Source organism: Camelus bactrianus, chromosome 20 (genome assembly GCF_048773025.1).
Source record: "Camelus bactrianus isolate YW-2024 breed Bactrian camel chromosome 20, ASM4877302v1, whole genome shotgun sequence".
NCBI classification, from domain to species: Eukaryota; Metazoa; Chordata; class Mammalia; order Artiodactyla; family Camelidae; genus Camelus; species Camelus bactrianus.
The window spans coordinates 11,416,265-11,443,523 of NC_133558.1; the positions used below are offsets into that span (position 1 = coordinate 11,416,265).

The 27,259-nt window shown below is 38.1% G+C and overlaps 1 protein-coding gene across 5 annotated transcripts in view; it reads left to right on the top strand.

Moving 5' to 3' along the window:
- The window catches only part of CAP2 (cyclase associated actin cytoskeleton regulatory protein 2), a 115,016-nt gene that overhangs the window by 24,379 nt on the left and 63,378 nt on the right, over window positions 1–27,259 (top strand). For all 5 annotated transcript variants that reach the window (XR_012500981.1, XR_012500982.1, XR_012500983.1 and 2 more), the window contains one exon: window positions 20,519–20,596. Coding sequence is in view for 2 of the 5 variants with exons in the window: in XM_074348142.1 (XP_074204243.1) it covers window positions 20,519–20,596 (78 nt within the window). In the remaining 3 variants the exon portion in view is untranslated. The remainder of the gene's footprint in view (window positions 1–20,518; window positions 20,597–27,259) is intronic.

Below are 27,259 nucleotides of genomic sequence, written 5' to 3' on the forward strand. Positions count from 1 at the left end.
TCAAAGAAAAAGTCAGACAAAGAAAAGTCCTGGCAGCCATCATCCATCTGCCCATCACTTTAATACACTGAACAAGTAGTTTATTTTTTCTCTCTTATAGAACCTTGTGTCACTGACATTAAGCTTGCAGCTGCTGCCTCTCGTATAAGCCAGAAGTGGGGGTTGAACTTTGTTCCAAGAACACACCTGTTGCCTAGGGAAGAAAAAAAGAAAAGCAACTCACATACCTGATTGTACAGTATGGAAACTTGAGAATGACACAAATGTGCATCGTGTTAAATCCTGTCCCTCTGCTTAAAAGCTATTTCCCAGAAACTGATCATGAATAAGGGCCGCCGAGCTATGATTTGACGTCTGTCTTGATGTGTTGACTGCTGGTTGGGTTTAATTTACTGAACACTCAATAGTCTATTGACGGAACAGACCACAAAAAAAAGGGAGCTAATAGCTACAATTAGGAAGCTCTGCTGAACCGAAGAACATAACAGGTTTAGAAAAGATTAGATCTTGTAAAGCCTTCTTGTATGCAACGTAAACCCAAGGGCTTATTTAAATTACCCTTCAACCCAGGAACACTGACACAGCTTGCACCCTTTTGAAGAAAGAATAAACAAGGCATAATTTTATAATAGTTGCTTAGGGTAATATAGTCCTCAATGTCAAAGGAAAGGATCCCCTCGAAACTGGGCCTACAGGATTCTAAGCCCTTGGTCAGCCATCATTTATCCTTAAATAGACTAATGTGATTTTTTTTTTTTTTTTGACGAAGCTGTCCTGTTGCTTTCATGGTGTATGGAACTAATCTCAGGTCTATGCTAAATGATTTGGCAATCATGAAAAAACAACTGCAAATCATATAGCCCTTCCTAACTCAAGCTCTTTTTGGAAATTTATAGACCTTGCATTTTAAGTGTTGGTAGAAGTCTGGAACACTTATTTCTTATCTTGGTTAAAATGGATTAAAAAGAAGTACTCTTTTATTAATTGTTCAGTAAAAATTAGAGAATCTTACGCTCTGAATAAACCAGCCTCCGAAGTCAGCACTGTTATGACTGGAGCTGGGTGGTTGTATTACCCAAGAACTGATGGTCAGGCTGTGAGGTTAGTGGGGAACAACCAGATCAGACTCTGCCCAGATCTAAACACCAAGCTCTTCTGCTAGCTTCCTGGACTGGCTTAGGTATGACCACCTCTGGTTTGCATACATAAAAAAGCAGTTCCATTTTCGCTTTGAAACTAAAATGATAAAATAAGTAATAATAGTAATAAAAATAAAACTCGCCTGACAAAGCTAGCAAGATGATGGTTATCCTCAGGAGATAGTGCCTGTAGGGGTAATCGGGAGACTGGGAATGTACTAGGTCTTAATCTGGGCACCTGTTACACAGATGTGTTCAGATTGTGAAAAAACCCTTGAAGGTACATTTGAGATCTGTGCAATTTTCTGTAATGATGTTATACCTCAAAGGTCTGAACAGTTAGTCAACCCTCTTTAACTTGCCTTTGAGACAAAAGGCCGTGAAAACACAATAAAAACCAGGAAGACCAAAAAAAAGGGAAAACCGCAATTTGAACAAAAGGGCAATAAACTTCAACAAAGAAGTATGACACACTACACATGGCAGGATTAAATCACACTGCACAGTATTGTGTTCTTAAGTCCCTGGGCTGTATAAAGGATGAAGCTTCATCTCATCCTTTGAAGACCGTTACTGTAGCCCTACTTTTGATGAGTCATGATCACTCTTCTAGATGTTCCTAAAATTTGTTATTTATTTAAATCATCTACAAAACATTTTGTTCATTTTATGGCATGCCGATGAGGTAACATGTCCAAGGGGTTGGAAAGTAAGAGTGAGCTCTTCTTGTTTGTATTTGGATTTTAGAGCTGGCTCTGCTTTTTCTAGCATGACCTTGAGCTAGTTAGTAATGAGCCTGGACGACATCATTTCCAAGGGCTCTCAGGCCCCTTTGAGTGACTCACCCGTTGTCTCAGCGTAAATGCATGAGGGAGTTGTTCAGCTTCCAAATGAAGAGCTTGAGATAGGGCAGCATCATCACCATTAAAAAAGCATCTTGAGCTGCGCCAGGGAAAGTACCTCAATCATCTGAACTTGCAAAACAAGCAGAAGACTCAAGGTAACGTATCATCCTCCTTCATGATGATATAGAAAAAAATTCAGTCTCCTTCATTTAAAAAGACCTTGAGGCCTCCATGAGTCTGTCCTGCTTGTCAGTTCTTTATCAATTCTTCCTTTTCGTGGACCTTACCTCTAGAAGAAATAAATAATAAGCTTATCTCTGGAGTTAATAATGCAAAAATGTCTGCGTATTTTACTAATTGTATCCATATTCTTCTTTTGATTTTTAGAAAACTTTTTATGAGTAATTTGTTCTCACTTAAAAAGTGGCCATTTGCATTTCTGGTGCTTTCTGGTCTAGGTCTATATAAAAACTCTTCTGCCCTGACACCAAAGAAGTCAAACAGTGACCAGAAGCACAAGCCTGGAGTGGACTCAACGAAACAGCCCCTTTGACGCAGGCCCCCCTCACTCTCCTGCTCACCTGCAGCCAAGCTGGTCCTCCTGTTAACTAGCTTCTTGCTAATAGTTCTAATCTGAACATTTATTTTTGTCATAACTAGACCTGAATACCTTGGCAGTCTCAAGCCCAAAGGATCTGTATGTCTTTCACATGCTCCAAATGGCAGAGACCTCCCCGAAATGACTTGCACAGAGAATTCTGCATCTAGATGTCATATAGGCTTCGTATCAGGAATCTCCCTTCTTACAGTCTTAGCCAGTTACAATAGAATTATTAGAGGAGGAAATACCTTAGAATTCATCCATCCCAATATACACCCCCTTTTCTTTGTCTTTCTGCCTGCCTTCCTTTCTTCCTCCCTCCCTCCTACCCACCTCTTCCTTCCATCCCTCTCCTTTCTTTCCTTCCTTTCTACCTGTCTTTCTCCCTTTCTAGAGAGGTTAGGTGATGTAGGTGATGTGTTGAATACAACATCATGCTTCTTGGCAGGACCAGGAATCTGGTCTCCAAAGTCTCCATCCGTTGTACTGGGAGATGCCTGGTTTTGACCCCCTTGGCTGCCGGGTCTCCCACTGCCTTTGTAGGCACCTGGATCACTAGTAAGAAGCGATGGCATTTGTCTGCCACCTCTTCCTGCCCTCTGCACACTACAGCTCTTACCGCCCCCCGCTAGCAAATTTCCACAATATGTGAGAAGGTCATAACAGTGGCTGGCTGAGGCCCGAGGGATGAGAAGACGGTGGAACATCACTGTAACCCATGTCTTTCATGTGTCTCCTCAGAGAAGGGCTGAGTGAGGCAACAGGGAGAACTGTGACCTCCAGGACAGATGAGCTGTGTCCCTCAGGGGTCTTCACTTCTCCCCCATCACACTAGCGTGGTCTCCGCCTGGTCATCACTCACTGTGCTATTGACACAAACTTTGCAGAATTCGGAAAGGTCCCAGATAGATCGTCTCTGTTATCATTTCTTCCCAAGAACATGGAGAATTTTTATTCTCAGCATTAAACACACTATTTTGCTATTCAACATATGCCTTGACTCACAGCCCATTCCTGCTAAGTCACTGGCCTTAGTTGGACATCCTTGCGACTGCTTTTTAACTTAAGGATGTTTGCTATTAGAACATCTAATCCCTGTCTTTTTCCTTGAACATTCTAGTTTTCATAGCACATTTAGAGCCTTGGGGAGGCTCTAAATAAGGAGCTGGACTTGGAATCTAAGCATCTCTTGGGGGGAAGGTATAGCTCCATGGTAGAGTGCCTGCCTAGCATGCATGAGGTCCTGGGTTCAATCCCCACTACCTCCATTAAAAAAACAAATAAACCTAATTACCCCTCCCCCCCAAATAAAAACAAAAAAACAAAAAATGCCTTAAAAAAAAACTAAGAAACATTACTTGTTCCTTAATTTAATAGGAGATGTCTAAACATCTCTTGAAGGACCACCAGGCAGCACTACGCACCAGGACCTCCCTGTTTACTCCACCAAAAATAAAATATGTCACCTAAATATTTTGCTGAAACAAGTAGTTCTGTGAATCTCTCAGGTTAAGATGATGCCTGCCTTTTTTCCTCGTGAATAGGAAATACTTTTTGGGGAAATTTTTGCCTCAGTGCTTTTTTTTCTGCTTCTTAAAGGAAATCTTTTAAGGAAACCTGTGGAACATCAGTCCTAATTATCCCTTTCTGTTCTGCGTTCACTGGCATAAGCAATATGGAAACGCCCAAGAATGCAGGGATGAGCTCTGAGCATGGTCAGGCTGCGGTGGTTGGGGGTAAGCTGTGTCGCCCACTGGCTGGCCCCTCTGGTCCAGTACCCGGGGGAAGGGTAGTTTATTGAGTCACACAGGAATGGCATTGGTCTACATAAAAATGTAGCAAGAATCTGCAACGTCGTCTATGTCAGGAGTTCCTGAATGTGACCAGTGACTTTTCTCCAAAGATTTTTTTCCCCTCAGAAATACCCTTTCAGAAGATTATTTCCATGTCAGAATTTCATCATGTTACCTAATACCGCAAAATATAGGTCCTTTTTTATTTCTCTTGCCTTTTTCTTTTTTTTTTTCCCCCGTCTTTCCTTCTTTCTGAAACTATGCCAACAATTGGAACATTTGTTGTTTTCTATCTAGACTTCAGGATAATTTAATTGTTTGCCTGGAGGCTGCTTCAGCATCTGAAAATTAATACTTTGTCCAAAAGTAATGACCTGATTTCATTTAGATTATCTTGTTATTTCTGTTCAAGCAACCATTCCTATGAACACACACACATACACACACACACAGGCGCACACACACAGACATGCCCGTACACACACATATATATCCACTGTTCATCTAAGAATTCTTTATAATGTTGTATTCGCTACATACAAGAAAAAACAATCTTGGTCAAATATGTGGGGGTGATGGAGGACAAGAGTCATTCTAATCGTAGGAAATGTGTTTGCAGATTTGTTAGTGTGCATAAGGCAAATACAAAATGCGCCTTTTTTACCTTTAGTATATTTTTCCCTTTCCAGTTGTATTTAGATTATGATTTAACATTGTAAGTTTTAAAACATGACAGTTTATACATTTTATAATACGTTACAAGCCAGTTCTTTTTAATATATCAAGTGTAAGATGTTTTGGTGATGTAAAAAAAGTGGTGTCTTCAATGAATTAATAATTTATCACTCGTAAGTATTTGCGAAAGAAATCCTTTCCCTTTCAGAAAACACTTCGCAAAATAAGTATTTTCAAAGGCAAGGTACTTGGAGTGCTGATGGTTGACTTTCAGTTGTTTTGGTTAAAACAGCTTACCATCCAAAAAAGGTAGTATGATTTATCCCTTTGGGCCCAGCTGTTGAGTGTTGGGGTCTGTTTCAAGGTTCCAGGAGTAGGCTGTTTTCCTCTGGTCCTCTCAGTGTCTAGCGCTGTGCCCATAGTAAGTGACTGATAAATGTTTGCTAAATTAATGGATGAAAATGAATGTGGAAGTAAATAGAAGCAAATCCTTAACAAATCATTGAATCAATGGATGGATGAATGTACTATGGCTGACAATTTGGATCAAGCAATATCCTAGACTAGGAGATAAAAGAAAATCTAGGCCAGGTTTTATGTTATGAATTAGCAAGTGAAGTATTGAGAAACACAGATTCTATAGATTATTGTTCATCACACGTGCACGCGTGCGCGCACACACATGCGCACACACACAGTCCTGGTTTTACCGTAGCCCTGACCATGTATCTAGTACCTCCCTCACTCCTTTCATTCTCATTCCTGTTTTGTAGTTGAGGAGAGTGAGCCATTGAAAGACTAGAGCTCTAAGGCAGCTTAAGAAAGCTAGATGAGAATTCATAAGTAACAGGAAAATCTATCAATATATTGACTTGTGGTCCAATAGAAATCCCACGAGCTCCAGCTGAGATAGGATATTTTTGTGAACCTTAATGGAAATATTTTAAGCTGAAGGTCAGATTTAGAAAAGAAGTAGGGTTTTATTTGCTTTGTCTGTTTGGATTGGGTCTTGGTGTGTCACTTTCCCCTTCGATTGTTAACATTAAAATGATAGAAATCAGGCAAGAAGTAACTTTACAGTCTGAAGGGGCCAGTTGGAAAACTGAATTTTTGTCCAGAACTTCATGGACATGTTTCCAATAATCAGCTCTCTCTGGTTTCAAGAGTCTTTATAGTTACAGAATTTTAAGTATCTGAGTAAAAAGTGAAAAATTCAGTAGATTGTCTCAGTATGTCCAATAGAGACAGTCCCAAACTTTTTTTTTAATTGAAATATAGTCAGTTACAGTGTGTCAGTTTCTGGTGTACAGCGTAATGTTTCAGTCATACATATACATACATATATTTGTTTTCATATTCTTTTTCATTGTAGATTACTACAAGATACTGAATAGAGTTCCCTGTGCTGTACAGAAGAAACTTGTTGTTTATCTATTTTATCTATGCTAGTTAACTGTTGCAAATCTCAAACTCCCATTTTATCCCTTCCTACTCCTTTTTCTCTCGGTGACCATAAGATTGTTTACTATGTCTGTGAGTCTGTTTCTGTTTTGTAGATAAATTCAGTAGTGTTTTCTTTTTTAGATTCCACATATGAGTGATATCATATGGCATTTCTCTTTCTCTTTCTGGCTTACTTCACTTAGAATAATGAAAAACCCAAACTTTTAAATGGGGACACCTACCCCAAAGTTCATTTGTAAACTAGTCCTTAGAAACTTGGAAGACATTTGCCCATAGACCTAATGGAAACAATAGGTGGCTCATTTCCTATGCAAAGATGCAGGAGAGTATTACTCCATGTGTGGTACACAGACCTCCACCATCCACAAATCCCGCTGAAGGTCTGTCACGAGACAAGGATGAAAATTCTAAGACATTGAGAACTATTATAACAATCCAACAGAGTAGTTTTAGGTGTGCAAAATCTGGTAATTTAAAAAGCTTGTGCTTGTGTTTTGTGTGTCTGGTTTTTTTGTTTATTTTACTAAAGTATCAGCCTATGACAGATGAGAAATTCAAAAAAAAAATCTTCACCAAAGACTTTTTGAGCAGTACTATGTAATGCAAAATGCCAGGAAAAACTCTTCCACTATGCTCTTAGTTAAATGAAGGAGGAAAACAGTAACATTGAGTGAAAAACAGTCATTTCTTATGAATGCTGATACCTGGGCGAGTGTGAATTTAATTAGAGAAAGACAAACAGGGGCTTCTATGTAGATTATGCATCTTTCAGCTGATGTTGGGCCTGACTTCTCTCTACTTTTGTACCAGGCATAGGATTTTTCTTTCCCTTTATATGAGTGTCTAATTACGCTCCTTTGATTATAAAGATAACTTCGGCATTCACAAATGGAAGCAAAAGGCAGGGAAAGAGATTTTGAGGATAGCTGAGCAGGAACTGTAAGTAAAGAGGTGATAGATACACTTAAGAAAGATTTGCCTTATTAAAAATAAAGTCTGGAAAGATACTTCTTGAATCTGACAATGGTCATTTTTAGAGGCTAAATTTACTGAAAGCTTTTACTTCCTAAGCATCCATGTATTGTGAACTTTTTATAACAACCATATGTTGACTGGTCTCATCAGAAGAAGGGGAAAGGCGTGTTTGGAACTTTAAGAAAAAAATCTTGGAATCAAAAGACACATAAGAAAATGTGGGCACCAAGTGGTGTTGATCCCACACAGCCTGGCTGCAGGGTCACCTCATAGTCAGGGTCCAAGCTGCCTGGAAATCCATAGGGATTTGGGGATCCAGTATTCAGTAAGGACTTTCATGCGTTGAGTGTTCGTAGTAAGATCTCAGTGTAGATGGATTGCTGCTGGGTCTGTATGGTTGATGAATGAACAAAATCTGGTTTATAGCTAAATTTTACAGTTACTAGAGATCAACTTCATTTCCCTGCCTCATTTAAATATTCTATATTCATAAGAGAGGCAACTGTAAAGAAGTGGAAAGAGAGCTAGCACTTACGGAGGACCCGCTATGTCAGGTACTTTGCGTGGCCACCAACAAACGTTGCTTCACCTGATCGTTAGGGGAACCCTTTAAGGTAACATTCGAGATAAGGAAGCCAGGTTTCAGAAAGATTGGGTAGCTTGCTTATGGCCATGCATCTAGTAATGGGTAGAGCTGGGTTCTGTCTCAGGTCTGTCTGAAGATCTAAAGGTCACAGTTTCTCTACTGCACCACGCTGCTTTCCAGTAATTTCAGTCATTCGTTATTTAGCAATAGTTACTGAGCTTCTGGTGTAATAAAGGTGCGTCTGTGTAGGTACCCAATGGCTTAGTCTTCAAGGGCCTATTACCTACTCGGAGACACAAGGCTTATATACACATGCGTGGAAGTTGAATGAGAGTATGGCTTAAATAACACAAAGTGAAAGGACGGTGCTTAGCATTACAGTGCATTCTAGAATAAGAAGTACTTGTTGCCTCTAACTTTTTTTTAATTCTTATTTTTTATTGAAGTGTAGTTGATTTATAGTTAGTTCCAGGTGTACAGCAAAGCGATTCAGTTATTCATATACATACATATATTTTCAGATTCTTTTCCATTATAGCTTATTACAAAAACCTCTAATTTTTCTGAGTGGTCTTAGAGCAGCCAAGTGTCCTTCACTTGTGTAGACCCAAGATTCCTCAACACATAAAGCAGTTCGGGCTTCCTGAGTCAAAAGATTTGGTTTAAACATGTTGATAAAATGCTTTAGATTCCTTAAGTGTTAGAAAAGCAAGTTCGAGAATTTGGAGAGGGGCCAGTGTGCCAAGTGTTTTGTAGCTACACACTGATTGAATTTGAAAATGAAGTTAATTTTAGAGAATAGTTTTGTTCAGATTATAAACTTGTAACAATATTCATACCTGTCAGAAAAACAAACAGATTTAAGCATACAATAGCATTTTTTTCTATTGCGATGCCTTGAGAAATACTGCTTTTAATTCTTTCAAAAGTTTGATTTTTAAAATATAGTTTGCAACAATTAATTATTTAGAAAAGTTCTTTGTTGGGCTTTGACAATTACAGCATTTGATTTTATATTATAGATTTTTGCAAACTTTTCTGCACATTCCATTCTTGTGACCTGCTTGTTTAACTTAGACCATGTGTTCTGGACCTCCTTCCATGTCAGTAAGTGGAAGTCTATACTGTCATTTTTAATGACTGCAAAGTATGGTTACACCATAATTGATTTAAATAATGAAAATCATTATAGGGGAAGTAATACATTCAAGAAGGCAAAGCCCAGATGAGGGTGAGACGAGTGAGGCCCTGGGGTGTGACTTGGAGAGGCATAACACCTGTGCTCCCTGCCAGCCTCACGTGGTCCCATCCCTGCAATGATGGTCATCTAGTGGTATTTATAATCATTTTAAAAACTTAGTGACATTTGACTTATTTTCAGTGTTTCCTCTATTAGAAATGAAATTGCAGTGCATATCCTTGTACAAATATTATTTTATAATTATACAATTGTTTTCTCAAGGAAAAGTTCAAGCATTGGAAGTGCTAGGTCAATGGTAAATGCTCCCTAATATTTATCGTCCCTCCTACCCTTCCTTGCCCCTCTCAGTGTCTAAAAGTGCTTTAGGCTGTTTGGTGATAATTACAAACTAGGAAAATAAGACTTTTAAGGACACAATGCATGATTTGAATGCACATTAATATTCTTGAAATTAATTATTTAAAAATACTTTGGCCTCTGTTGGATAAGCAAGAAGATAAAAACAAAGCTATATGTCCCCCTGTAAGTCATCCTTTTTGCAAAAGAACCATTTATCAGTTCTATCTTGTATCTATTTGACATGCCAAGAAAGTTGTTTAAATTCCTTCTTTAGGGGTAGGTATGACGTGTTCTATATGGGGTTGGTTGGATGTTACTTTAATGGAAACCAGTAATGCAGCTGAGATATGTAACAGAAGATTTTAGGCATGCGTGTAGAAAGGACACTCTGGAGCTGTTCCTTAGTGTCAGAACTGTGCACCGTGGCTGATGTAAATACTTATGTGAGCTGGAAGTTGCCAAGGCAACAGTCCTATTAATGAAAAATGAACCTCTTTTATTATCAATGCCTGGATGATTATGTTTTTTATAAAATGTGCCTAGTAGTCTCACATTGACGTTTTCAATCTACCTACTCATCTTTCATTTCTAGGCTGCAAAACTATTAAGCTGTATTCAATAGACATGCATCCTTTCTTGGCCAATGAAAGTGGAATCATTGAAAAAAAAACCCAGTCAACTGTAAGGGCAGTAAAAATACTAATTTATAACAATTACCTAATATAAAATTACTGCCCTTTGAGTATATGCTTTGGCTAAGGCAGATCCTGAAGTTGAAATTGACTGGGACTTGGTCGGTATTTGGCCAGAGTTTTTACATTAGCTTGTCTTTATGATTTAATGGAGCACTGCCAACATATTTATAAGTAAGTGGAGTGTGACATTACTGCTTCCTTCCCCTGGTCTGACTGTAAATTTAGACTCCATTTTATTGTATGCACATTGGATACTTAAAAAAAAAACAAAAACTGTGCTTGAATTGTAGACTTTAGGGAACCCTGTTGTCTTGAAGAGCCAGAGGGCCATGGTAAGGGGGAAGAGGGTTAGAAATGACTGGGTACCCAGCATTGTACTCCCTGGGTCCTAGAGAGAAGGAAATCTCTTCAAAAAGAATACGTTCCCTTTTTTGTGAGAATACTTATTGTGTTTTGTCAAGATAACCTTCCCATGGGAAAACTTACCTTCGATCATGATTATCAGCAATCCATTCCTTTTGAAATTGGGTATCTGTTGTCTGTTCTACACAACTAGCATCTTGTTGCTTATTGCTCACAGTCACTGATCATTCTCTGTATAGACAACTTGTTTCCCCTGAAGAGTCCCCGTTTTGTTTGTTTTATAAAACAGATGACAAGTCTCTTTAAAAGAAACAGAAGTACAGTACTTGTACAATTCTGTTAGTTTGGATTTCTTTTTTAATCTATAATATTCATACAGTTATCTGATTTTGCCTTCATTAATAACGCTGTTAGTTTACTCACCAAAAAAAAAATATATATGTATATATATACATATATATATATATATATATATGCGCACACACACACACACACACACACCTCTTAGCACCTAGCCACGTAGTAGGTACTCAGAAACTACCTTCTGGTTGAGAAATTAAATAATAAATTTCTATTTTACTCAGTCATATCTTTTAAATAATTATTTCTGATAACAAAGTTTAAATGTTTGATGAAGAAAAATTTGACCATAAATATATGAAGAGGAAAATAAAACCACTCATAATCCCAGTACTCAGGGGTAACTACCGTTGACATCATGGCATATTTATTTCATCAAGACATTGCTCAAAGTCTTGTTTCCTCCTTGATAAGATAGACTTAACCCTGATCTGTGCAGGCTGTATGTATAAGGACAAGTGACCCATGCCAAGCAGGGTGCAAGTGGTCCCAAGGGATATTAAGATGCTGATTGACATTAGGGGGACAATTGTAGTTCAGCTGAAACTTGGCCCTTTTCCTTTGTCACTTTGGCAATTCCAGGGTCAAGAACAAGTAGCAATCAATCTGATTTTTCATTTCTTTTTTTTTTTATTGAAGTATAATCAGTTACAACGTTGTGTTAGTCTCTGGTGTACAGCATAGTGATTCAGTTATACATATATATATATATTCCTTTTCATATTCTTTTCCATTATAGGCTATTACATGATTTCTCATTTCTTAACATATCTTTAGACTACATTACTGACAAAACAGATTTTACCCTCAGAACAAGTTTTAGCACCAGCAGATGTACAGGTTTTTGTTGTTGTTGTTAATAGTAATTCTGGCTTGCTTCTTTTCACCTTTTCCTGTTGGCACATTGGGAAGAGAGAGCCGTTTCCCAGAGTTATGCAAAATAGGCAAAAGTCCATGGGAACTAAAGAAGTCATGGTTAAGAGACGCTGTGTACTTGTATGTTTTATTCTTGGCAGTGACGGCATAAAGGGGCAGTTTGGATGTTGCTTTAGTCCCCTCCAACCAGCCTCAGATAAATATGATAAAAATAACAATAATAAGCACAAAGAATAAAGTCTCATGTAGTGAGGATAAAAGCATCTTTAGAGAACTTTGCTATTTTTAACAAATAGAAACAACCCAAGTAAAAATAGAATGTTTATCATGGAATCTCTTAGTGACCCCGTATCATCACAGTCCCACCATCCTTTCCACAAGATAACTGCCCCTAAGCCCCTCTCACATAGGAGTTCATAACACCTCTGCATGTTCATAACTGCACCCCCCCCCACCTTTTATCCACAATCCTACATACATCTGTCAAAAGGCAGGTTACGGGGAAATGCTCTGTCACCAAAAGGATGAAACTGGGATGGGAGTTCCAAAATTGAAGCAGAATAAATTTTTTTCTCGCTTAAAAAAGAGATGGGGAAAGGACTTCCAGTTTCTCGGCCTGCATCTAAGGAGCTTGGAAGTCACCACTTCATCCTGACAACAAGTAAAAAGCTGAATATACTGAAAAAGCAACTCCTCTTGGGTCCATTAGGGAGGGCACATGGTAAAGTGCTGTCTCCAAGATCAGGGAGACTGGTGAAGACAGATCAGGGGAGCAGAGACTTATAAGTGGAACTGTCAAGGGAACCAGTGCTGGGGTGGGAAACCCTGAACTGCAATTGACAAATTATTGGAAGCTCAGTGCAGACAACTTTGGGGGTTAAGAACTCCAAGGGAACCCAGTCATAGGGGGGCCCCACAATATTGTGAGATTTACCTCCAGGAGCTCAAGGAGGTTCCCACAGTAAATACTGGAAAGAATCCCCTTGGGCTTCTGGCAGGGGGAGGGTGAAAGGAAGCATTTTGAAATAAGCCAGAGCACTCTGTTCTTAGCAAGATCTGCCCTCAGGGGAAACTAGTTAAGCACAGCCTAACGTGATAGGGTATATTGTCAGGACCTAACTGGCTTGGAAAAGGGAAATACTCAGCTCCAGCTGGCTCTAGTCTTTCGCATGGGGAAGAGAAGTATCCAAGCCCAGCTCACTGTAGCCATCCTGTCCCACATAAGGGGAGGGGCGGGGGGAAGAAGAGTGAGAAACGCTTATGAGGTTCATACTTCAGAGACATAGGCTCAGTGAAATACTGAGACCCAGTCATAGGACTAAAGTGTGCTTTCTCTCCTCTCATGCCTCCCCACCACATGACTCTCAAGTCCTACCTACAGTGGTTTCTTTTACCTTGATATCTGGACAGTACATCATGTCCAGATATCAAGAAAAAAATTACAAGGCATACCAAATAGAAAAGACACAGGTTGGAAAGACAAAGCAAACATCAGAACCAGACATGGCAGGGATGTTAAAATTATCAAACTGGGAATTTAAAACAACTATGATTTGGGGGGAGGGTATAGCGTAAGTGGTAGAGCACATGCTTAGCATGCACGAGGCCCTGGGTTCAATCTCCAGTACCTCCTCTAAAAATAAAGAAATAAATAAACCTAATTACCTCCCTCTTCCCCCCCCCCAAAAAAAGCTAAATAAATAAAACACTCTTCAAAAAATATATTGATGAATACAAATCAACTTCTAAAATTTTTTTTAAAAATAAAGCAACTATGATTTATACTCTAAGGGCAATAATGAATAAAGTAAAAAAGCATGCATGAATAGGCAAACGATGTAAACAGAGAGGTGGAAATTCTAAGAAAGAACCAGAGAAATACTAGAGGTAAAAAACACTGTAACAGAAATGAAGAATGGCTTTGATAGGCTTGTTAGTAGACTGGACACAGCTGAGGAAGGAATCTCTGAGTTAGAGGATATATCAATAGAATCTTCATAAACCAAAAAACAAGGAGAACGAAGACTGGAAAAAAGTCAGACTATCCAGTGACTGTGGGACAACTATGAAGGTGTAACATCTGCATAATGGGAATACCAGAGGGAAAAAGAGAGAGGAACAGAAGATACTGAAACAATTGTAACAGAATTTCCCCCCAAATTACGTCAGGCACCAAACCACAGACTCAAGAAGCTCAGAGAATACCAAGCAGAATAAATGCCAAAAAAGAACTACACCTCAGCTTATCATTTTCAAATTACAGTAAATCAAAGATTAAAAAATCCTGAAAGAAGCTAGAGGAAAACAACACTTTACCTATAAAAGAACAAAGACAAGAGTTACATCCAACTTTTCCTCAGAAATCATGCAAGCAAAAAAGAGAATGGAGTGAAATATTTAGTGTTGAGGAAAAAAAAAAAAACTTCCAACTTAGAATTCAGTACCCTGCAAAATTATTCTTCAAATGAAAGGAGAAATAAAGACTTTATTGCCAGTAGATCTGCCTTGCCAGAAATGTTAAAATGAGTTTTTTAGAGAGAAGGAATGTAATATAGTTCAGAAACATGGATCTATAAAAAGAAAAGAAGAGCATCAAAGAAAGAATGTCTGAAGGTAAAATAAAAAAAATTTTTTCATATTCTTAATTGATCTAATAGATAATTTGCTCAAGGTAATAATAGCAACAATGTTCAATTATGTATGCTTATGTATAACATATATATGCTTACATATGCTTATATACGTAAGTGAAGTGAATGAGAGCAGTGATATAAGGGATAGAGGGGATTAAAATTATTTTGTAAATGAATATATGTCTGTATCTGTATGACTGAAACATTCTGCTGTACACCAGAAATTGACACAACATTGTAAACTGACTATACTTCCATTTTTAAAAATGAAAAGAAAAAAAAAAAGACTATCTTATTTTGTTGTTTGCATTCAGAGATCAACGGGGCTTCCACAGGGAGCCAACTCTCTCCCGAGGAGATTAGATGGAAATAAGTCATATTTAGCTGGTGTCTGCTTGTCCTGAGTCTTGCTTTAAACCGATTACTGAAATTCATTCTCCTGTTCTCTCCCCTGGGAATGCAGAGCAAGATGGTCCACCTACCTACCTATACAAGAACCCCAATTGCCCAAGTGATAACTAATAAGAGTTCAAACAAAATGCATAGCCTTGATTCTTACCAAAGCTGTCCCCTTTCCTCTCTGCACACACGTGCTCACGGGCAGATGGATGCGCATGTAACCCACAAAGGTTACTGAGCCCTGCACATGTGTGATGGACAAACTCAGCAAAAACCCTCAATTATTTGTCGTTACTGAAAATCCCTACGTTTGGCTTTTTCTTTCACAATGTTTTGAACTGCCTGAGTGAGCCAAATTCTCCCTTTCAAGTTATCAGAACTCAGCAGGTTCAGGGAAATTGCTTCTAAATAGGGAGCTGTCTGGTTCAGGGGACTCATGGGACTTTCCAGAAGTAAGAAGCAGGTGGATCAGAATATCTAAGAGGTGGAATGAAAAGTGTGGACTGATGAGGTTACAGTGGATGTGGTTTAGAGTCTGCTCATTATGCCAGAGTTCCAGGGAGTTGGAAGAAGTGCCCAGCTGAGTCCTCAGGAAGATTTACCTACAGAAGCAAAGTGAAAGGGAGAGTTGAAGCAGGTAGCTAGCTATTCAGCCATCCTCTGCTCCAGCCTCCACCTACTGTTGAGTAAAATGCCGCGTGGGGAAGAGACTAATGAATGAAATTGGCCATCTTCGCTAATCAGACCCACTAGAAAATTGTTCTGTTAGTGACAGGCTAAATGTTGTTTTTAGGGAAAGTTAAAAAAAAGGAAAGAGCAATGCTAGTGTTCATTTTGGGATAACTACACAAATATTGTTAATGTCACCTCCGAGCTGCAACTTTAACTACAGAAGTAATTTGGCGATCCCAAATTACTGTCCCACAGCAGCTATAATTCAGTTGACTCCACAAGGCTTGTTGTCGATGAGGACCATACTTCTGTATTGTCATTGCTGGGAGAAGTGAAGTTCTTTTATTTATATCCAAGCTGTGGAAAGTTGTATTTCATAGTCTTCTTTTTGGAAATGTGGTCCACACATTTAGGGACTGACAAAAGTCCTTCTGAACTACTGAAAATTTTGATGTGTGGATAAACATTCATGCTGCTCAGAACTTCACATTCATGAGGTCACAATGGCCTCCAGCACAGTGAGATTTGAAATCCTCTATCTCTAAGGAATATCCAGAATTTGAGATTTCGAGCAATATAAGCCCAGCAATCAGGCTACTGGGAGAAAGAGGAGATGGTGTACTCCAAAATGGAAAATATAGCTTCATTTAAATATTCATAAGACTTAATTTTTAGTGTTGATGATGATGAATTTGTGATTTTAAATGTGAATGGTCTAAAAATCTTGATTTGATTTCAAGTATTTTCTTCTCAATGGGAAAAAAATCATTAAATGAGAAGTAATGAGAAAAGTTAGAAATAAGATTAGGGTGCTCATTTTAGTGAATATTTTGGAAAATTTGTCAGATGTCAAAACATGTAAATGAAGTGGAATGACAAAAAACTAGTCATTTCCTAGTTGGCTAATACATTTAACCTTCTAGCTCAGAAAACTGTCTGATAGTGACATGGGGATGAAATTAACCTAATTCTATTGTTGCTATTTTAGGTATCTGTTTTTGAAAATGTATTAAATTAGTTATACTGGTTATACTGATTCTTATCAGAGAAGTAAGTTGTATCCAAGATGGCAGAGGGATAGAAACTTCCCCAAAACAGATGTGAAGCTAACAAGGAGGAGATGAAAGATAAAATCAATGAATGTAAAAGATAAAAATTTATGACCAAGTAAAATTGAATCAGAATTTCCCCCACCCACCCATATATGAGCAAAAAGAGGGAAAAAAGTATTTAAAAAAATTCACTGATAGTAACTAGACAAAAAAGCCATGACCTGCAGCAATGTATTTTCAGTTATTGATGGCTGAGCAGTTTTTGGTTCCTAGCTCTGCTCAGTTCCCACCACCGTAAATTAAAGTCATACCTGAAAGGAAATTAAATCAAGAGAGGAAAATATGAAACAGGAAAAGAAAATCATGGGGCTCTTTCCCTCTGGAGATGTAAAGGTTTCGTGTCTGGGTCCTGAATTGGAGAACTGATCTAAAATCTGAGGGGAATCACTCCATCAGAATGGTATGGGGAGCAAATCCTGGTTTAGAACTTTTAACATATTCCCAGAAGAATGAGCAACACCTAAATTCTCAAATAAAGACTGGACATGGCCTCAGCTGAGCGCTCCCTTTCCTTGTTCCCTGTTCCATCAGACCCTAGAATCATAGGTAGAACACTCTTGCTTGACAGGGAAAATAAACAAAATAAACTAACCTTCAGTGTGGTGGCAAAAGACTCAAGGAATCACCCGCATGACAGCTAAAACTTGTGTGTCAGAAGGGAACAGAACATGCAAAGGGAAAACATGGGCTCAGCCTCATAGGAAATAAAACAATGAACAGAAACAGATTCTGCATGATGGCTTAATAAGCGTACAACTTAGACTCTTAAAACTTAATGAATATAAATGTATTTTTTATCTTATTGATAGAACAATAAGAGTAAAATGCAAAGGGAAATTGAAGTCTAACAAATCAAGACCAAAAACAACATTAATACAGAAGTGAAATGTAAATTAGAAGTGTTTATGAAAAAAAAAAAAGAAGTGTTTATGTATATGAGACCCTATTGAAAATCTGTTTACTAACAATAGAGAAAACTATTGATACAATCACAGTAAATACAGGTGACAGACAAGGAAATTAAAGGCAGAGAGAGAGAATCTAAAAGATACGAAATACCCATCAACAGATGACGTTGTGGTGTATTTATACAATGGAATACTACTAAGCCATAAAAAGAATAAAATAATGCTAATTGCAGCAACATGGATGGACCTGGAGATCATCATTCTAAGTGAAGTAAGCCAGAAAGAGAAAGAAAAATACCATATGATATCACTCATATATGGAATCTAAAAAAGAAGAAGAAGAAAAAGAGGGCACTAATGAACTCATCTACAAAAGAAACAGACTCACAGACATAGTAAACAATCTTATGGTTACTAGGAGAAATGGGGTGGGAAGGGATTAATTTGGGAGTTTCAGATTTGCAAATGTTAACCACTATATATATAGATAAAAAACAGGTATTTTCTATATAGTACAGGAAATTATTTTCAATATATTGTAATAACCTTTAATGAAAAAGAATATGAAAATGTATATGTGTGTGTGTATGTATATATATATATATATATATATATATATATATGCATAATATATATATATATATATATGCATAACTGGGACATTATGCTGTACACCAGAAATTGACACATTGTAACTGACTATACTTCAATTCAAAATTTTTAAATAAAAATAAAAGATATGAAAACATTTAAACATTATACAATATGAGGATAATTAGACTCCTTGAGTAGAGATTCTAACAAATGGAACAAAAAATATTTTGAAAGATATAGTAATATAAGAAAATTTCCCAGAAATGAAAAAAGAACCAAATCTATTCCAAGAAGTATAACACAGAATACTCAAAATCCAAACATAACTTAGTTAAGCTGTTAAACTCCAAGGATAAAGAAATAATTCTTCAGGTGTCAAAATAGAAAAAGTCAATTTCCTCCAAAGGGGGACAAAAGACTAAGCTGGCTTAGATTTATCCACTGCCACAGTCACTGCTGTGCTATCTGAAAATGGTGAGGGAGAGACCTAGGGATGTTGTGTCCAGCCAAGATTTTGCTAAAATATGTAGATGACAAGGAGATGTGTTTGAACCTAAAGAACTTAAGCAACTTTGAGACCTTTTTGAAGAAAATACTTGATAATAGGAGTCCAACCAATAAAAGTATCAAACTAACTCAGAAATGGAGAAGTCACGGTAAAACAACTGGTGAGAACCACTGGGTATGTTTCAATGTAGAATTAATTCTAAACAGTTCTGGGAATTAATGTTACAGTAAAAATAACTAAAAAGTATGAAAAATGTAGAAGATAGGGACCAGAGATAGAAAGAAGTGGGAAAGTACTAATGTTCTCATCTTTAGCAAGGAGTCAGTCAATATTGTATAAAATTATATCATGTATTTTAAAGTGTAAACACATTATTATTCTAATATCTTAATAGTTTATATTTTTTAAACTTAGAATGATCATTTAGGGCATAATAATTATTATAGTGCAAAAATTTTATTTGATGTTTATCAGTCTTTTCTGTTTCATCTTTAATATTCAATTGTAATTAAAATTTATACTTCTTATTTTAAAAAAACAGCACCTAGGGTATGGTTCCATTTTACCAAAGTCTCTCTGCAAATATATCTTAAAGGGTGGCTACATTGATGTTCATGTAATGTTAATAGTGATTATTTCTAGGTCATGAGGCACTTTTAAAAAACTTTTATCTTTGTAACTTTTGGCATTTAAAAAATTATCCTAAATCATTAAGCTTTGTCTTATGAAAAGAACTGTGTGAATTCCCTTAAAAACTAGAAAAAGATGCCAGAAATGACTAATTGTGTGAGATATAAATATTTGGAATTATTTTCTTCTTGGTATTCCTCTATAGCTTTTTAAGTTTAAAAAATTAATTAATTCATTAGTTAAGAGTGGGTAGAAGGTGAAGATAAGAGAATATTGTTAGCATGTGTTTGAAGACAGTCCCACCTGCTCGACTCCTTTTTTGGGGGTTGAGTCCAGGTAGCACTGAAATCTCCTCTGGATCCGTCTTACTGGACAGTTGCAGGATCCACTAGCTCTCGGTGATCATATCTTTATGGGGGGTGGCTTAAGGGACAGTCTTCTTTCCACTTGAAGGTGTGGAACAGATTGGGGCATGAAAGAACAAGAGAAACACCCTTTGGAAAATAGTTGCACTTTGGGGCTTAAACATTTTTTAACAGCTTTGTGGAGATATAATTCACATATCATAACATTCACTATTTATAAAGTGTTCAATTCAGTGGTCTTTAGTGTATTCACCAAGTTGTGAAAACATCACCACTGTCTAATTCCAGAACATTTTCATCACCCCCAAAAGAAACTCCACACTCATTAGCAGTCGCTGCCCATTCCTCCCTCCCACCAGCCCCTGGCAACCACTAATCTACTTTCTGTCTCTGTAGATTTGCTTGTTCTGGACATTTCATATAAATGGAATCATACAAATGTGGTCTTTTGTGATCGGCTTCATTCGCTCAGCATAATGTTTTCAAGGTTCTCCCATGTTGTAGCATATATCAGCACTTCATTTCTTTTGAATGCTGAATAATATTCCATTGTATGGATATATCACATTTTGTTTATCCATTCATCAGTTGATGGATGTTCTAGTTGTTTCTACATCCTGGCTGTTACGAATAATGCTGCTGTGAGCATATTGACAAGTTTTTGTGTGGACGTGCGTTTTCATTTTTCTTGGGTATCTACCTAGAGATGGAATTGCTGGATCACATGATAACTCTCCATTTAGGAGATCAAACAATTAAGCTTCCCTCTTGTTCTTTGTTCCCAGGCAGAAATGGTGCATAGTGCTTTCCAGGCCCAGCGAGCTTTCCTTCTGATGGCTTCTCAGTACCAACAACCCCAAGAGGTAAGAGTGCATCCTAAGAGCCAGGGCTGCCTGGGGAATGGGGGGTGTGACTTAGAAAACAAGGAAGCAAGAACCGGTTCCTGTGAGAGACATCCTGAAGGTGAGACGCACAGCACTGCAGGTTGTCTCTCTGATCCAGCTCATAGCATGAAACCTTTCTTCTGTCTTCATAATCTTATTATGGCCAAATTCATACTGTAACAATTGACATCACCAGTTTAAAAGGTCAATTTATTTATGTCATCTGTATACAATTTTTTTTTACTGGTCTCATAACCATTTTATAATCAAGGAAGTATTTACTACTGATTTTTAGTTCATACTTTGTGCTTCTTTGTTATCAGAAACTGTTCATCTATCATCATCTAAGTTCTATGCATGAATTTAATTAGTTCCTATTGTAAGTAGCGCTGATAGGCTAAGTCAGCGTGCAATGAGTGAAATTCTTCATTAAAAATACTACCAGCATACCTTGTTAAATAAGAGAAAATAAGAATTGTTTTGAATAAACATTCTGCATCTGAAGTTTGGTACCAACCATATAAATATAAAAGATAATTGAATATTCATTATAACACAATACCTTAGATTGGACAGCTCATTGTAAATTCTAAAACAAACTGCTGAAGTTGAAAAAGTTGAGCAGAGAATCCTGGGAAGCTAGGTTTTGACTTTCAGGGGATGAAGCTCAGTGCCGCAAAGAACCAAGACCTGGGACCTTAGACCCTGCCTGAAGCAGTGGCTCCCAGTCCCTCCCATGCAGTGGAAACACTTGGAAAATTTTTTAAATACCAGCACCTGGATCTTACTCCAAGAGGTTCTGGTTGAATTGGTCTGAGGAGTGGTCTTGGCCTTGAGAATTTAATGGGCTCCACGGTGATTCTAATTGGCAGCCGGAGCTGCCAACCCCCACCTTGGACGGCTGTGTCACTTCCCTCCTGGGAAATGAGGAGCTCCCATACAGCCGAGGCGAGCAGCTTTGTAGGGATGGAGGTGTTCTGTGTTCCACTGTGGATGTGTTTTCCCTCCTTGGCTTTCTCAATCCCTGATTTTCTTCCCTTTGCAAGAGGCAACAGTGAGACTAGGAAATCACAATGTGATACAGCCCTAGCCTGCCTTTTCTGTGATTGAGGTGGGAGAAGAGGTGGCGTCAGTGCACCACTGAGTCTCAGATGGAGGAAAGAACCATGACTTACCTGGCTGGTACCCTACTCAATCCCTTCCCTAAGCACAGAACAGAAGGCCTCCCATGCACACTTTTTGTATTTTCTCCAACATGTCTTATGCTGCTAAGACCTGACAATGAAATCGTGTGTGTGTGTGTGTGTGTGTGTGTGTGTGTGTGTGTATTTGCATGAAATTAATGTATATCAGTACACAGAGAAAAAAAGTTAACCCTAACTTTCCAACTTCAGGGAAGATGATTTATGGTCATTGACTGGCCTGTGGATTTTCTTCTATTAAAAGGACTAGGAAGTCTGATTTTTTTATTCTGTCGGAAGTGAGAGAGAGTGTGTTTTCTACCCTCCCTCTCCTTTTCAGTCTTTATTTGGGCTTACGCTTTCAAAGGAAATAGTGCCTTCCTGTGCGTCTAACAGGAGTCTAAAACTAATTCTTTGTCCTTTCATTGTTTAAACAGTCTGAGAAATTAGAAGGGAAAGGAAGATGAGAGACTCCTGTGTCCATCCCTCGGTCTAGTGACAGACATGCCCGGCACAGTGCTCTGCTCAGAGCACTTGCTCAGTAAAGCTTTTCTAAGGTGTGGAGCAGTAACCCAATTTGTTGATAATTTATTAATCTTAAACTAAGCAAGAAACCTAGTAGCATTAACCTTAGGACTCCAGCTAATTACCTAGGTGAATTGATAGATCTAGATTACAAATAAGCTTATACCCATATGCTTCAGATTTTTATAAAATATACTAATTTGAAAGGGTGGTCAACAGTAGAAACTCTGGACTTGGGCCCACCTGGATTTGAATCCCAGATCTTCTAGGCATTAGCTTTGCTAATCCAAATGGAAGAAAAGCAAATTAATCTGTGTCTCCTAAATTTGAGTCTTTTATCTTTCTCTGGGTGACTAGTGGGAAGTTAATCCAGTAAAGTCCATAAGACATTCCCACAGAGCCACTCCGACCAAATCAACTTGTCAAGTCACTGAGTTAGGGGGAGGCAGTTAAACTCTCTTAGCCCACGTTTCCTTATTTTTAAATAGGGATAATAGTTCCTACCTTGTAGAGTTATTGTGAGGACTGAATGAGGAAAAGCATGCAAAGGTCAGTGGCCGAGTCAGAGAGTTCAGTATTAGTCAGGGCAGTCCAACTGCTTTAGGAAAAAGTCCCCAGTTCACAATGGCTTAGCATAGTAGACTTTTTTTTTCCTGCTCACCTAAGATCTGCTCTTGTGTTTTGTTTTTTGTTTTGCTTTTTGCTCCTGTGTTTTTGGTTGATAGTCTTCTGTATGGTCGTTCAGGGACCCAGGCTTCTTCCAGTTTGCAGTCCCTACCTCTTCTAGGTCCTCAGCCATTCTTTGAACTGGGAAAGAGAATGCAGGATCATTTCTGAGAAGGTTTTACAGGCCAGACCTGGAAGTGGCATGTGTCACGTCTCCCTTTACTAGTCTCAGGGACGCTCCTAGCTGCAAGGGAGGCTGGGAGATTTAATCAACCTTTATGTCAAGAAGGAGAAATTCATAGATTTGATGAGTATCTAGCCAATCTGCCAGGGTGGGTAACTTGTCTTGGCTAAAATGTAGTCTATCTCAGTGGAAATATATCATCTTTGTAAACACTCATGTGGGTTTTTCTGGGCTAATCCCCCCAGTAACCATCTAAGGAAAGACAAGAAAACTTTCAGGTCTAACAGTTGAATTTATTTCTGTTGTGCTTGGGTGTATATAGAGATAGAGATACATGTATATAGAGATCTCGAAGTTTCTTTTAATTGGAGTGAGTTCATCCTTTTTTGCCTCTGTAATGTTTTACCATAAGGTGTCAAATTATTGTCCAGTATTTTTAAATGCCAAGCAAATTAGTCATGTCATGTGGCTTTGATCTGGGAGCGTGCCTTGGGAAATTAGGTGGTGCTAGTGGCAGGTCTGGAAATTGTAAAAGAAAAGCAAACGAATGAACAAAGCCAGCCTCCCAAGTATTCCGTAAGTCCATGCCCAGAAAGTGTCACAGCATCGCTCAGTCAGGATTGCTGAATCTTTTGAAAGATTTGGCCATCATTAGGGCTGCTAAGTTCTGTTGTTAAGGGGCATATGTCAAGTAACGTGATACAGTAAAGTAATTCTGGCCCCGATGTAAAATAAAATGCCTCCTTTCAAATATTACCTTAAAGCTTTTTGTCTTCATACAAAAATATCAAGAAAATATTCTGTTGAGTAACTGCTATTAAGTATGTGTGCTGAGCAAGTATTTTTCGTGGATTTTAAAATATGCAATTCTACATTTATCTAGAAAACAGGAAAAAGAACTACAAGAGAAGTAAAAGGTAACAAGTTTTCTTCTTTGGTGTCATGCTTGGTTATGTTTTCATTTAGCAGTTGTATTTCCCAGTGGTTGGGGTACAGAGTTTCAAAAAGAAGTAGCACTTTAGAATCTAACCAGTGACTCACTTTGTGGCCTTTTCCCAATTAACTCTATAGTCTCACCTCATAAATATGCATAAGTTTCGACTCTTACTGACGTTGTTAAGTAGGTGGTTCTTTCCACAGCCAACTCAAAAGCACCCAAAGGCAATATACACTTTAATTTCCAAAGTGTCGGTTTAAGGCTAACGAAAATGTCTGCTCAAATACAATCTATGAAGAGCAGGTAAAAACAGATTAAGTGCTGATACCTACAGGATTGAATTATTTTGTCACCAGCTGCTTTCTGAGTAGCATTTCATGCTGTAGGTAGAGAAGCGAGGCAAAAGGAAGCCTCTGCTTTTCATAGGAGCCTTTCCAGGACCAGAAAATTACCTTGGTAATTACTCCCTGGCTGGCATGTGAAGGCTGGATGTAGATGCTGGTTAATGAAGAATAAAGCACCCGGGAAGGAAGGAGAGGAAGAGGGTTGTGTGATATCATCAGGGTCTGCTTGAGTTGACAGCCTGAAGCTAGCCAGTCAGGGCTGAATCCCAACAGGAAAGCTAATCGTTGGTTTATCAGGATGCAGAGAGGAGGATAATCAGAAAGGAGAGTAATTCTGTCATTCTTCTGCCCAGACTGTTTGCTTTAGCAACATAAAGCTGTGAATGAGCCTGTGGGCTATGACCGAGGGTTAGTAGCTTTATAGGTATTTAGAAACCCAGGCCTATGGAGGCAGAAGGGATTTGCTAAGATCCTGTCCTGTTGGACATCACTCATGGTGACTTTTTTTTTTTTAATCTGATAAGGCACATTAGCTCATTTCTCTTTGTGTAAGACATGAATTAGATAATGAATGGCTGCCCAAAGGAAGTGAGGTGGTTATCACACACAGGGGATTTTGGGGATTATCTGAGGGGGTAAAGGTTAATAAAGAAGGATAATATCCTTTGTTTTATCAACTGTTTCATACTAACTTTATTACCATTCCAGACTGCCTTGATGGCAAATTCTCCATAAAGGTTAGAAACTGTTGTGTATGTGGCTAGAAAATTTTTCGTACTCCGTTTAGTCAAGGGTTGGGATCATGTTGTATTTTAAATAAAATAATTATCAACTATTTCTCATTCTCCAAGGTGAAGCTAAATAATACGCTTGCTAGATACTATCAATCTGATCTTTAAAAATTGGGAGGATTACAGGTTTTGCTCTGATGGCCTGAATCAAAAATTAATTTAAAAAGAGGTTACTGAGTCATTCAACAAAGCTTTTTAAAAGCCAAACATACTTTAGCTTTCAGATTTGCTACTTGTTCATCATTTCATCAGCCTTAACCTGAGTCCTCTTTGCAAAATGTGGATTCTATCATCTGTACAAAGCTGTATATGCGAAAATAGCAGACGGGGAGAAGGTAATTCCAGCTGGCATTCCAGTCTGGATCCGCTGTCATAAATTACTTAGCGGAGGGCACGGTCTGTTACTTTTTATGGTCATGTTCTATATTTGTATGTGCTGCGGGACGGATCACATGATGAAACCATCATTTGATATTAGTGTTTATGTGCACCCAACTAGTGAGGACTAGATCTGAGCTTCACTGTGCAGTACTTTTAATTTGTATACTTAGCTCTTAATTGAAAATGCATACACTTCCCTAAGTACTAAAATTACAAATAATCCAGAGTAAATTTTACGTAATTGTTTTTGGAAGAAGACAAACTACTGTATATCCTAGCTAATTGAAATGCATTACGCCTTCCAGAGATTTTAAAACATAAATTTGGAACATGAACACGTCAACACTGCCAGAGTAATAAAGACCCAAATTCACCACTTTACATCGTCCAGCCCCTCTCCTGAGTTGAATAAGAGAGCATCTTACTGACAGCGGCTTCTCTTAATGAAGATACATTTCCCAAACTAACCAGGAGAAGAAAACACACACGCTTCTTCCCCTCTGTTTTCTATGTTGCTTCCCCCAGTGCAGCTTAAAATTTAGGTTTCTAGCAGCAAACCCCTGGAGAATGTACTTCTTTGATGATTACTTCTTTTCATAAACTAAACAGAAAAAAAAGAATGTTCTTGTTAGGTTTCGGTGGATTAACTGCTGTGAGGATTAGTGTTTCTATATCTGGAATCGCTTATTAGATAAATTTGCCTGTTGAGTCGTTACTTCAGATCTTTGTTAAGCCCTGTTCACCTTACATACTCCAGCCCTCTTTAATTTCCTCAACTCTATTAATTTATTTCTCGGGGCTTTTTTTTAAACCAAACATTTATCGAATGCCTACTTTATAGCAGTCACAGCATTTGGCATTTCTGCTTCTCCCATTATCTCATTTGTACGAGAACACACTTTGGAAAAATAGGGTCAGGCTGATGTTTGTCGTGATTCATAGATTCCTGTACTTTGCACTTGCCTTTGCCATTACCACCCTCAAGCTGCCACCATGACCCCCATTCGAACTTTCCCACCCACTCTCCTCGAGTAAGGAGCACATTAAGCATGATTTCTGATGGTCTCATAGCTTTGAACCTCCTCACTGCCTTTATAGTTCTGATGAAGTGACCTGTTTACATGTTATTTCAGAAACATTCCACTGTTATTTTTTATGCATATTTTCCATCCCCTCAACAAGATTCTAAGAGCTTCAAGAATCTTTATAGTTGATGTGTCTTTGCTTTCATGACATATTGTGGTCTTAACTATATTTTATTTGATGCCAAATTTGATAAGAAGACAGGCTCCAGCTCCTGACACTTTTGGTTGGTTTGAGGAATAGGGGCTGGGTTTACTGTTTCCAGCGGCACAGGAAAGGAACAGAATGAGGTGACATTTTTATTTAGTGATATTGTTATCTTTAAAAAAAATAACTTGCCGTTTGGAGGTGTATTTGGTGCATTTTGTACTGATTGAGTTATCAGTGGAGGATAAGACTGGTAAAACGTAAGTCATGGATCAGCCCCATAGAATTAGCCTGGAAAAAGTATTCCTTATGGGAATTTGGAAAAGGGCAGGTTAGAAGAAGACGTGGTATGGTTTTAGTAAGGCATTTCATTTCAAAGATGCCGTTTTTCTTATGCACGCTT